The sequence below is a fragment of the Notolepis coatsorum genome (assembly GCF_963971535.1).
Source record: "Notolepis coatsorum genome assembly, chromosome: 4".
NCBI lineage: Eukaryota > Metazoa > Chordata > Actinopteri > Aulopiformes > Paralepididae > Notolepis > Notolepis coatsorum.
The window spans coordinates 107,035,800-107,048,208 of NC_140168.1; the positions used below are offsets into that span (position 1 = coordinate 107,035,800).

The 12,409-nt window shown below is 44.2% G+C and overlaps 1 protein-coding gene across 1 annotated transcript in view; it reads right to left on the reverse strand.

Annotated features, from left to right (window-relative positions):
• Positions 1-12,409, reverse strand: part of LOC311226647 (nucleolar protein 9-like) — a 93,711-nt gene that overhangs the window by 76,500 nt on the left and 4,802 nt on the right. Inside the window, exon 2 of the mRNA XM_084312064.1 lies at positions 10,580-10,799. Coding sequence (XP_084168190.1) covers positions 10,580-10,793 — 214 coding nt within the window. The 5' untranslated portion in view covers positions 10,794-10,799. The remainder of the gene's footprint in view (positions 1-10,579; positions 10,800-12,409) is intronic.

Consider the following 12,409-nt stretch of genomic DNA (forward strand, 5'->3'; position numbering starts at 1 on the left):
TTTTTTTATTATTATTATTCTGGACACTCCCACGGACCTTTCTGAATCTTCCTAGGACCTCTGGCTACGTTATAATTGCAATGATGATCGAATCCGACAGGTGGCAGTATCGCCTACCTTTTGAACCAGTTCCGCGTGGGGCCGCCGCCCCGCATTGAGCAAACTACAGCCAACTAACGTTAGACAATGGCGATCGAGACTGGATTATTGTGAAACGGGGCGATTTTTACCGTGGGATAGCGCACAAACGAAGGTATGTAGAAATACACTGTTTTGTCCCTGTTGGAGTATAAATAGTGCCCGTCAAATGAGCCATACTGTTGTCTCCATAGCTATAATATAGAATGTACGACGGGTCCGCAAACATCGTGAAAATGGTCAATAACGCTGGCGCCAGGCAGTAAAGATGGAAAGACAGCGTGGCAGTCAATGAGTTAAAGGGAAGGCAACGCCACAAAAACAACATCCATCTCACTTAGTGGAGCAGCAGGTGAACATGTCCGTATCGTGGATTGGAATTAGCAACACTGTGTGGATATTTCTGCTTTATAAAGTCTAGATGGCGTGTGATCTGCTGTGGTAAGATGGTATCTGGTGCGGGACGGCCGTCCTGTCGCCTCCAGGGACCGTCTCAAAACCAGCGCCCTCGATAACCTTCATGTCGTCCAGACTTTGGAAAACGGAAATCTCAGAGCAGCGTCAGAGTGGTGGTGTCTTCCTTTAACCCTTTCACTGCCACACTACAGAAGGTTAACCCTTTACTATCACACTACCAACGGTAACTGGAGGAGGGAGCCACACACTGCTCCAGTTATTAAAGGCTGGTGTTGAGAGGGAGGAGGAGGAGGAGGAGGAGGAGGAGGAGGAGGGAGCCACACACTGCTCCAGTTATTAAAGGCTGGTGTTGAGAGAGAGGAGGAGGAGGAGGAGGGGGAGGGGGAGGGGGAGGAGGAGGAGGGAGCCACACACTGCTCCAGTTATTAAAGGTGTTGAGAGGAGGAGGAGGAGGAGGAGGAGGAGGAGGAGGAGGAGGAGGAGGGAGCCACACACTGCTCCAGTTATTTTGGAACGTATTTGGTCACTTGTAGAAGATGACAGAAAGGCAGCCTTTGGTCAAGAATAAAGGTCAAACTAATTCAGTCGTTGTTATGTGATGTTCTCAAATCAATGGGTAATTCTGTATAATAACCGTTATTTCAATATCAATTAAAAAAAAGAATCGCGATTATGATTTTTTTGGGGAAATCGAGCAGCCGTACCATTAAGCTCCTAGCCCGTCTTAGTTTCTACTGCATCACCACTCTAAGATATAGGGATAAGTGGCAGTGTTTGCAGGGCGATCTATATTCTATATTATAGCTATGGATACAATAATATAGCTCATTTGACATCGTTCAATATGTGAAAAAGAATACATTTTTTCATGTATACGTTTGCGTGGTGAATCAGGGCTCTACAGTGCGGCCATATTGCTCGCATATGCCCCTAGAAATATGTGTGTGCGAAACGGAAAAATCAATTACTTGCACGGTGTGCGAGTGAAGATTACAGCCTCAGTCGTGCTTTTTTTTTCTCTGATAAATCGTTAAAAAACTACAAGTCCCACATTGCACTCAAGCCAACGGTCCAGTCACAGTAGAGTGACGTGACTGGTTTCAAGGGAAATAAAAGGAAATTACTAATCGGAAGCTCTCATTTGCTTGTTTACTTCCTGAAAGTCTGCCATTGCGCTATGCGAGACTTTCCCGGGACACAAGTAACATTAAGTTGTATGTAACTTATTCTAGTCTTACCAATAGCAATAGATTTTAGAACACCTAGATTTATCGATAGCAATAGTAATATAACGTTAATGCAACAAAACGAATGCCTTGCTTTTTAATCATAACGTTGATGCAGTAGCGAACATGAAGAGCGCTATATAAATCCAATCCATTATTATTATTTATTACATTTTCAAATCGATGCAGTTGAATTTTCCCCTTAGGATCGATGCATTGTTACACCCCTACACCAAAGTCACTGGCCCACTGTGTATCTGTGTGTATAATAACTTGGCTAGCGTTATCAACAGCAGAGGTGGGCAATAGGGTCCAGCTGCAGCGCCGGAGTGCAAGCGGTGTGACGTAATTGGCAGAATCGACTGTCAATCAATGGTCTACCTGACACGCAAACTCATAAACAATGTTTATGTACTGGAGGTGTACAGTATTTCAATAGGCAACCCTGAAAGGATTATTTTTCTAGAAGAGCAACACTAGCCAAAACATAGGCATTGTATGCATAAAAGGGGCAAAAGCTAAAGTTAAGTGACTACTTACTTGTGTAGCAGTAGTTTGATTTGATAGTTTATTTGATAGGGACAGCACATGTTAATGAACATCAAGTACAAAATACAAAATGTAAACATGCAGGGTTGTAGTAGGGCTGGGCGATATGGCCAAAAACGTTATCGCGGTAAAATTATAAAATTATTCTCATATAACTCGATATCAATAATTATCGTAGATATAAAGTCTGTCAAGTTTAATTAACTTCTTATGCCCGGCGCCGATGGACGGGCTATTAATAGACTTGTTTTGCTGCTGCGAATGTCTCGAGTTGATGTCGTCATCAGTCCGCGCACGTTAGCATTTAGCCAGAGCAAGCGGTGTATCCCATGACAATGTACTAAATATGACCATAAAATACTCTGTTCCGCCCCAATACATTGCAACGACGTCCACCGTATACCCCACACTACTATAACCGTTACCCTCAGAATTCAAAACACACACCAACTCAGCAGGTAAACTATAAAATAGCGCCGTGCAAGCTAATTATCCTAGCCAGCCTTGTTTACTACGCGAGTCATACCTCTCTACGTCTCCTTCCGCTGTCGGCCATCTCCTTCACTGATTGGTTGTTAGTGCGTGTGCTCATATCCAAGCTTGGAAAATCGATATATCGAAACTTTGCGACCACGTTTCATGTTTATTTCGAGGAAATAATTTATCGCGATCGTTATCGTTTTATCGCCCAGCCCTAGGTTGTAGCAAGAGCCAATTTACACCAGGAGACCGCAAACTCTTTCAATAAATAAATAGCCTGCTTAGGGTTAGCCCCTTACGTGACTGCCAGCGAGCCTGGGTCTCTACGGCAGTCACTCTCACCTATACTGCGACCATTTGCAACTTATGGTACCGAGCGTGATCACATGGAGCGCGCTGGGTCAAAAATATATCATATATGAATTTCAAAGATACCCAGCGTACAATATGGGTTTAACACAGCTTTACAGTGGGGTCTGGAAGCTCGGAGTTGCTAATAAACAGTTTAAAATATTGTTACTCGACGAGTGGTACTCACATAACGTACTTTGCCAAGATGGCGTCTTCTTCTGCCGCTATTAGGCTGCCTGGTGCGCATGCGCTGTGACACCAACGGCGGAAATGGACGTTCGGTCTGTAAGTACCACTCGTCGAGTATTAGTATTCAGTCTCGTGAAGTTAAATCCTCTCTACAACTGAAACTGAAACTTAACAAGGATAAGTTGTTAAATGGGCAGTAGGCAATTAATTTACTCAGTGGATGCCTGAACACAGAATGCCACCAGTATCACTGACTACCATGGCAAGCCTATAGAAAATTATTCTATTTAATAATAATAATTATAATAATTATCATAAATATGGTGCGCAACGACCAGGAAGGGGAGGGGGGAATTGGCATAACGACTAAAATTGGGATGGGAGGAAAATACAGAAAAAATTGGAGAAAAAGTGGATTAAAAAAAATCATCATCATAACTATATAATAATAATAATAAATATTTGTTTTATGTTGTACCGAACTCGTACTGAACCGTGACCGCAATACCGAGGTACGTACCGAACCGTGGCTTCAAGTTTCAAGTTTTAATAGTTTACTTTAATAGTTGTCATACAGAAGTACAGAATACTTTCATAGCTCCAGAGACTGTGCTAGACAAGATAGTATCAAATAACATAGTATAGCATGTAAATTATAAGTAGAAAATGAGGTCACAGTGTTCAGTATAGACATATGTACAATGTTCTATGCAGAATAGACGTAACTGAGTTACTAGGGGTGGGAATCACCAGTTTCATCATGATACGATACGATATAGATTCTTTGGACAACGATACGATATTTGCCGATATCACAAAGTCTCTCACGATACAATACGATACGATTAGATTCAGGTGCCTGCGATCGATATGAGATGATATCATATGCCCATTTAACACGATCAGTAACATTTAGATCAACAAAAAAAAGGTAATGAAAATATCATTTGACATTTGTATTTTTGAGCTCTTCCAGACATTTAAAGGAAAATCAATCTATTGTTTTTAATACAAATAGACCTCCTGTTCACTGTAAAGTGCCACGTTTTTATATATTGAGCTTTAAACTTTAAGCTACATTTTTTGGAACTCAAAACTCACAACCTCCCTCTCCCAAACCGTTCCTACAACAATTTGTTGATGTTGCATGATCATGTATAGGCCTACATTTATTATGTATTATATTGTTTATGTTTAAATAACATTTAAACATCAAACTCCTCTGACCTCATCTGGTCTTTCCAAAGACGCGCGCACACACACAGAAAGGGAGAATGCTATGCTGTAACATCTACACACACGGAGCTACTGCTGTTGTTCTTGGGCGGATATGAGACTCGCCACAGGATTTTCAAAATAAGAGTATCGATATGAATCGATCTTATTACATCGCATCGATCCGATTCGATTGTTGATAATTACATCGATGTATCGATCTGGATCGATGTATCGTCCCACCCCTATGAGTTACCATATAATATACAATACTATGCAGTGTACTAATGTACAATATTATATAGTGCAAAGCAGAAATGCAGAAATGGGATGAGGTACAATTTAGGTACAATTTACAGTAAGATGTACGAGTTGTAGTGCAATCCTTCATCAATAAATATAAAGTGTGGGGAGTGGGTGCTACAGTGTGTTTGTTTAAAGTGAGTGTGTGCTATAAAGTGTGGGGAGTGGGTGCTACAGTGTGTTTGTTTAAAGTGAGTGTGTGCGTGTGGATGTGTGTGCTATGTGCGTTTGATGGTTGTTGTTGTGTAGTGTTCATTGTTCGTTAAGCAGCCTGATGGCCTGGGGATAGAAGCTTCTTCTGAGTCTTTCTGTGCTCGCCTTGAGACTCCGGTATCGCTTGCCTGACCGCAGCAGTTCAAAGAGGCAGTTGTTCGGGTGGCTCGAGTCCTTAATAATTCTCTTAGCCTTCCCCCTGCACCGCTTGTTGTAAATGTTCTGGAGGGTGGGGAGCAGTGGTGCAGTGGCAAATTGACAGTAGGTCAAACGCTCCACGCGCATGCACAGTTTTTTTTGGCTGCTCTCGTCCTGCAGCTGGATACTATTGCCTCACAGCGCGGCCGTCAGCGCGCGGCGCAGAGAGCGCCGCTGGCTCTGCGGCTCTGCAGCTGCATGCTTCTCCGGGAGTCCGTTTGGATAATGCCATGTAAAAAGCGATTGCGCGTACTTCAGCCTCAGTGACCGAGGTATAACGCCGTTATACCGAGTTATACCAGCACTGCACCACTGGTGGGGAGCCCCACTCCGATTGTGCGTTCGGCTGAACGTGTCACTCTTTGTAGTCTGCTTCGGTCTTGTGCAGTGCTATTCCCAAACCAGGAGGTGATGTTGCCAGTCAGGATGCTCTCTATTGTACATGAGTAGAAGTTCTTAAGGATCTTCTGACTGACTTGGAACTTCCTTAGGCGCCTGAGGAAGTAGAGGCGTTGTCGTGCCTTCTTCACAACACTGTCAATGTGTGTGGTCCATGTCAAGTCCTCGGATATGTAGGCTCCGAGGTACTTAAAGCTGTTGACTCTCTCAACCGGTGCCCCGTCGATGCTGAGGGGGCTGTAGTCCTTGACCCCCGACCTCCTGAAGTCCACAATCATCTCCTTTGTTTTGCTGACGTTCAGGGAGAGGCTGTTTTCCTGGCACCATCCCGCCAGGACCTTGACCTCTTCCAGGTAGGCCCTCTCGTCGTTGGCAGAGATCAGGCCCACCACCACTGTGTCGTCGGCAAATTTGATGATTGTGTTGCTACTCCGCTGAGCCACACAGTCGTGTGTGTACAGGGAGTAGAGGAGGGGACTCAGAACACAGCCCTGGGGGGCCCCTATGTTGAGGGTGATGGATGAGTAGGTGCAGTTGCCTGCTCTCACCACCTGGGGTCTGCCCGTCAGGAAGTCCAAGACCCACTGGCAGAGGTCATAGTTCAAGCCCAGGTCCCTGAGCTTGGCTATGAGTTTGGAGGGGACTATGGTATTGAATGGCGAGCTGTAGTCGATGAATAGCATTCTCACATAGTTCCCCTTCCTCTTGTCCAGGTGTGATGCTGCTGTGTGCAGCACATGGGCTATGGCGTCCTCCGTGGACCTGTTGGGGCGGTATGCAAATTGCAGGGGGACCATGTTGATGGGGAGGGAGGAGCAGATGTAGCCCTTTACTAGCTTCTCAAAGCACTTCATGGCTATGGAGGTGAGAGCTACAGGGCGGTAGTCGTTGAGGCAAGCAGGCTTGGATTTTTTGGGTACAGGGATAATAGTGGACTTCTTCAGGCAGGTGGGGATGACAGCCTGTTCTAAGGACAGGTTAAATATGTCAGTGAATACCGGGGCCAGTTGGTCGGCACAGACTTTTAGGACACGGCCGGGGATGCCGTCCGGTCCTGCTGCCTTCCTGATATTCACTTTTTTAAAGGTCCGCCTCACCTCATGCTCTGTTACCCTGAACACTGAGTCTCCATCAGCAGCAGACCCCCCCCCCCCCCATTGCCGTGGCTTGTGGGCTGGTGTTGTTATTACCAGCATCAAACCTTGCATAGAAGGTATTGAGGTAATTTGCTAAGGAGATGTCACTGTTCAGTTTGAGGGAGGTGCCTTTGTAGTCTGTCATCTGTGTACCGTTACACCCCTGGGACGATACATCGATCCAGATCGATATATCGATCTATTATCAATGATCCAATAGGATCGATGCAACGTAAAAAGATCGGTTCATATTGCGATACTCTTATTTTGAAAACAGCACAGCTGAAACTGAAGCGTCTATTTTGCGACCCGAAATAAGTCATTGCCGTTTTATTCCGCAATGGGTCAAATGCAACTAACATTAGGGGTGGGGGGAAAAATCGATAAGTATCGATATTTAAATATTTATAAAAAAATATAAAAAAAATTGTATAAGGAAGTTGCATTGTTCATTTCAATACCTGTAATAGTACAGTAGTCCACACACACAGACATGTGTGCATTCAGTTAAGTTGGAATATGACTAATACAAATATTAGGGCAGCATTACTATAGGGAGGTGTAGTCTGACGTCACTGTAGTTTCCTATAGGGAGGTGTAGTCTGACGTCACTTTAGTTTCCTATAGGGAGGTGTAATCTGACGTCACTGTAGTTTCCTATAGGGAGGTGTAGTCTGACGTCACTTTAGTTTCCTATAGGGAGGTGTAGTCTGACGTCACTGTAGTTTCCTATAGGGAGGTGTAGTCTGACGTCACTGTAGTTTCCTATAGGGAGGTGTAGTCTGACGTCACTGTAGTTTCCTATAGGGAGGTGTAGTCTGACGTCACTGTAGTTTCCTATAGGGAGGTGTAGTCTGACGTCACTTTAGTTTCCTATAGGGAGGTGTAGTCTGACATCACTGTAGTTTCCTATAGGGAGGTGTAGTCTGACGTCACTTTAGTTTCCTATGGGGAGGTGTAGTCTGACGTCACTTTAGTTTCCTATAGGGAGGTGTAGTCTGACGTCACTTTAGTTTCCTATAGGGAGGTGTAGTCTGACGTCACTTTAGTTTCCTATAGGGAGGTGTAGTCTGACGTCTCTTTAGTTTCCTATAGGGAGGTGTAGTCTGACGTCTCTTTAGTTTCCTATAGGGAGGTGTAGTCTGACGTCACTGTAGTTTCCTATAGGGAGGTGTAGTCTGACGTCACTGTAGTTTCCTATAGGGAGGTGTAGTCTGACGTCACTGTAGTTTCCTATAGGGAGGTGTAGTCTGACGTCACTGTAGTTTCCTACAGAGAGGTGTAGTCTGACGTCACTGTAGTTTCCTACAGGGAGGTGTAGTCTGACGTCACTTTAGTTTCCTACAGAGAGGTGTAGTCTGACGTCACTTTAGTTTCCTATAGGGAGGTGTAGTCTGACGTCACTTTAGTTTCCTATAGGGAGGTGTAGTCTGACGTCACTTTAGTTTCCTACAGAGAGGTGTAGTCTGACGTCACTTTAGTTTCCTATAGGGAGGTGTAGTCTGACGTCACTTTAGTTTCCTATAGGGAGGTGTAGTCTGACGTCACTTTAGTTTCCTATAGGGAGGTGTAGTCTGACGTCACTTTAGTTTCCTATAGGGAGGTGTAGTCTGACGTCACTGTAGTTTCCTATAGGGAGGTGTAGTCTGACGTCACTTTAGTTTCCTATAGGGAGGTGTAGTCTGACGTCACTTTAGTTTCCTATAAGGAGGTGTAGTCTGACGTCACTGTAGTTTCCTATAGGGAGGAATAACTTGGATCAGTTATTCACCGCCGTCTGTCCGTGGTCCTGTCAACTGATTAACAGTATTAACATACTGTTAACAGATTAACAGTCAATGCGGTTTCATTGCTGGGTTAAGTACTTCCATTTCTATTCACATAATACGCCTACTTCATATATCTACTCCTTTCACATATATGCCTACCACTTGTATCTATTGCTATGTCCGCCTACTACAATCTCATGAGCCGTCTAACGCCTGTCCCGTCTCCCTGTCTCCCTATGACTTGCTGTCCTGCAGTGTTGACCGGAGTGTTGGACGTCCCGTGACGAAGGCCGGGAGGTTGCGACCCCCTCTGCGTGCCCCCCTGTCTCCGGAGGTCTCGTAGTGGTGACCGGAGTGCCGGATGTCCCGCGATGATGTCGGGGAGTTCGTGACCCTCTCTGCGCCGCCCCTATCTCCCTGTCTCCGGCTGTCCCTGAGCAACGACCGGAGTGTTAAATGTCCCTTGACTAAGACGGGGAGGACGTGACCCTCTTTGCGCCGCCCCTGTGCCTCAAATAGATTGCTATCAGCTCTATCTTTAATCTTTCAAAATGTTCAGTTGCTATCGCTATTAGCTCTATCTTTAATTTTTCAAAATGTACAGTTGCTATTGCATGCACTCATCTGTGTTCCACTACACACATGAGTGCATGCTTACCAACTGTCCGTCTGCAACACTACTATCACCAACATCTAAGAAGGGAGATCCCCCCTTGAATGGCCCTTCTAAGGTTTCTCTCCTCCACACTGCCTGTGGAGCTTTTTTTCCCCTATTGTTAGGTTTTAGTGAGTTTTTCCTTACCTTCGCGTGGGGTATGTCTGGGAGTGCTTGCATTCTTTCATTTATTTGCATCCATCTAAAAATGTTTGCACCTTATGGTGTTCTTGTTCTGTTCTTGACTTATTGTTATGTTTTCTTCTTGACTTGTTTAAAGAAGATCTGTACGGCCCATGGGGACATTAACGTGTGTTGTTGGACCCTATAAATAAATTTGATTTGATTTGATTTGAGGTGTAGTCTGACGTCACTTTAGTTTCCTATAGGGAGGTGTAGTCTGACGTCACTGTAGTTTCCTATAGGGAGGTGTAGTCTGACGTCACTGTAGTTTCCTATAGGGAGGTGTAGTCTGACGTCACTTTAGTTTCCTATAGGGAGGTGTAGTCTGACGTCACTGTAGTTTCCTATAGGGAGGTGTAGTCTGACGTCACTGTAGTTTCCTATAGGGAGGTGTAGTCTGACGTCACTGTAGTTTCCTATAGGGAGGTGTAGTCTGACGTCACTTTAGTTTCCTATAGGGAGGTGTAGTCTGACGTCACTGTAGTTTCCTATAGGGAGGTGTAGTCTGACGTCACTGTAGTTTCCTATAGGGAGGTGTAGTCTGACGTCACTTTAGTTTCCTATAGGGAGGTGTAGTCTGACGTCACTGTAGTTTCCTATAGGGAGGTGTAGTCTGACGTCACTGTAGTTTCCCGCACGGTCCACCCGTATAGGGATTTGTCATTGGGAAAATGTATTACCGGCTATTGTAATAATTCTGCATCATGAACATTGGCAAACTTTTGCACAAAATTAGTTCCCTTCTATCACTAACATTATTGTTTAAGCATTTTTGGTTGAAATAAAATTAGACGTGATTATTTTACAATTCATTGCTAATTGTTTCATGTTAAGCTATAGATTGTGGATGAACACAGGTACACCACGCCAATGTTCATGCTTTATTTGTTTTAAACGAGACGATTTATAAATGTGTCCATTGGAAATATATTGCAATTTCAAGCGAGGTGGACCGGCCGGAAACAACAATTACGTAGCCACCACACCATGATGAATTGAAAATGGGGGACCCTGATGTAGACAAGACGAAAGTCTCTCTGGTCTGCATCCCCTTAACAATTGTGTGTATTGAGCCGTACTGTATTGTACCCATTCTGCACTCTGTTAATAAAGTTTTCAATCAATCAATCAAACCTCCCTAATAGGGAGCCGTCTCACCTCTCTCTTCGTCCCCTTCGAAGCCTTCACCTAGTCTCTCTCCAACTCTTCGAAAGTATCCCACACTGAGGGGATCGAGTCGCTTGATGGCACCTCCTCCATGGCTTGCCTTATCTCCTTCCTCCCCCTCTCCTCCTTCACGCTCTCCGCCAGCGAGCTTCCTCTTCTTGCCTCCCTCTCTCCATGGTTCATCTCCCTCGGCTTTCTCCAGCATCTTTCCCTGCAAACATTTACACAGAAGCATACTGGTTAACGTCTCGTTAACGTCGACCCTTCTTGGGGAGCTGTTTAGAGATGGTGTGGGCGGGAGAATGGCAAGAGGACACTTGTGACAAAGTTAGCTAACTAACTGGACTAGTACATTGCGTTAGAACCTGAACATGATGTTATATTATACAGCTATGTATAATTAGTTGTAGCTAGCTATCTGGCGCTAGCTAACGTTAGTTACATGTCAGGGCTCTACAGTGCGACCATATTGCTCGCATAAGCCCCTAAAAATATGTGTGTGCGAACCTCAAAAATCAATTATGCGCACGGTGTGCGACTGCAGATTACAGCCTTCAGTCGTACTTTTTATTTCTCCGCTGAGAATCGTTAAAAAACTACAAGTCCCACATTGCACTCAAGCCAACGGTCCAATCACAGTAGAGTGAAGTGACTGGTTTCATGGGAAATAAAGCAAATGACCAATCGGAAGCTCTCATTTTGCTTGTTTACTTCCTGAAACTCCGCCATTGCGATCAGGGCTCTCGTTTTCCGAGACACTAACTTATTATAGTATCTCTCTTACCAATAGCAATAGATTTTAGAACACCTAGATTTATCGATAGCAATAGTAATATAACGTTAATGCAACAAAACGAATGCCTTGCTTTGTTAATCATAACATTGATGCAGTAGCGTATGTCGGTGTGTTGGCTGTAACGGACATGACTATAACATAACGTGTACACATTAAAATTGCGATAATCTATTCTAACATTTTCAAATCGATGCAGTTGAATTTCCCCCTTTGGATCGATGCATTGTTACACCCCTACACCAAAGTCACTGGCCCACTGTGTATCTGTGTGTATAATAACTTGTCTAGCGTTATCAACAGCAGAGATGGGCAATAGGGTCCAGCTGCAGCGCCGGACGGCCGGAGTGCAAGCGGTGTGATGTAATTGGCAGAATCGACTGTCAATCAATGGTCTACCTGACACGCAAACTCATAAACAATGTTTCTGTACTGGAGGTATACAGTATTTCAATAGGCAACCCTGAAAGGATTATATTTCTAGAAGAGCAACACAGCCAAAACATAGGCATTGTATGCATAAAAGGGGCTAAAGTTAAGTGACTGAACCTTTTGTAGCAGTAGTTTGATTTGATAGTTTATTTGATATGGACAGCACATGTACATCAAGTACAAAATACAAAATGTAAACATGCAGGGTTGTAGCAAGAGCTAATTTACACACATGCACGCACAGTACAAATTTACATTTATTTTTGAAAAAAAAAATTAACTCTGTTACTTGAAATATTTTCACTGTGCTCCTAAATATTTTTGGGTGCTCCTAAATTTCTTTGTGTGCTCCTAAATTTTTTCATTTAGGAGCACATGTGCTCCTTGGGAAAAAGGTTAGCGTAGAGCCCTGCATGTCTGTGCTGGTCTGGTTTAGCATGAGAACACAACATGATAACAGTGCTGGGCCCCGTTCCCCGTACCTGGCTAACTGAGTTAGCCGGATAATTTCCAGCATAGCTTGACTTAAGCCAGACCTTTCTGTTCCCTGAAGACGGATTTTCTAAATCACCATGGTAACAGATCAGAAAGTTTGA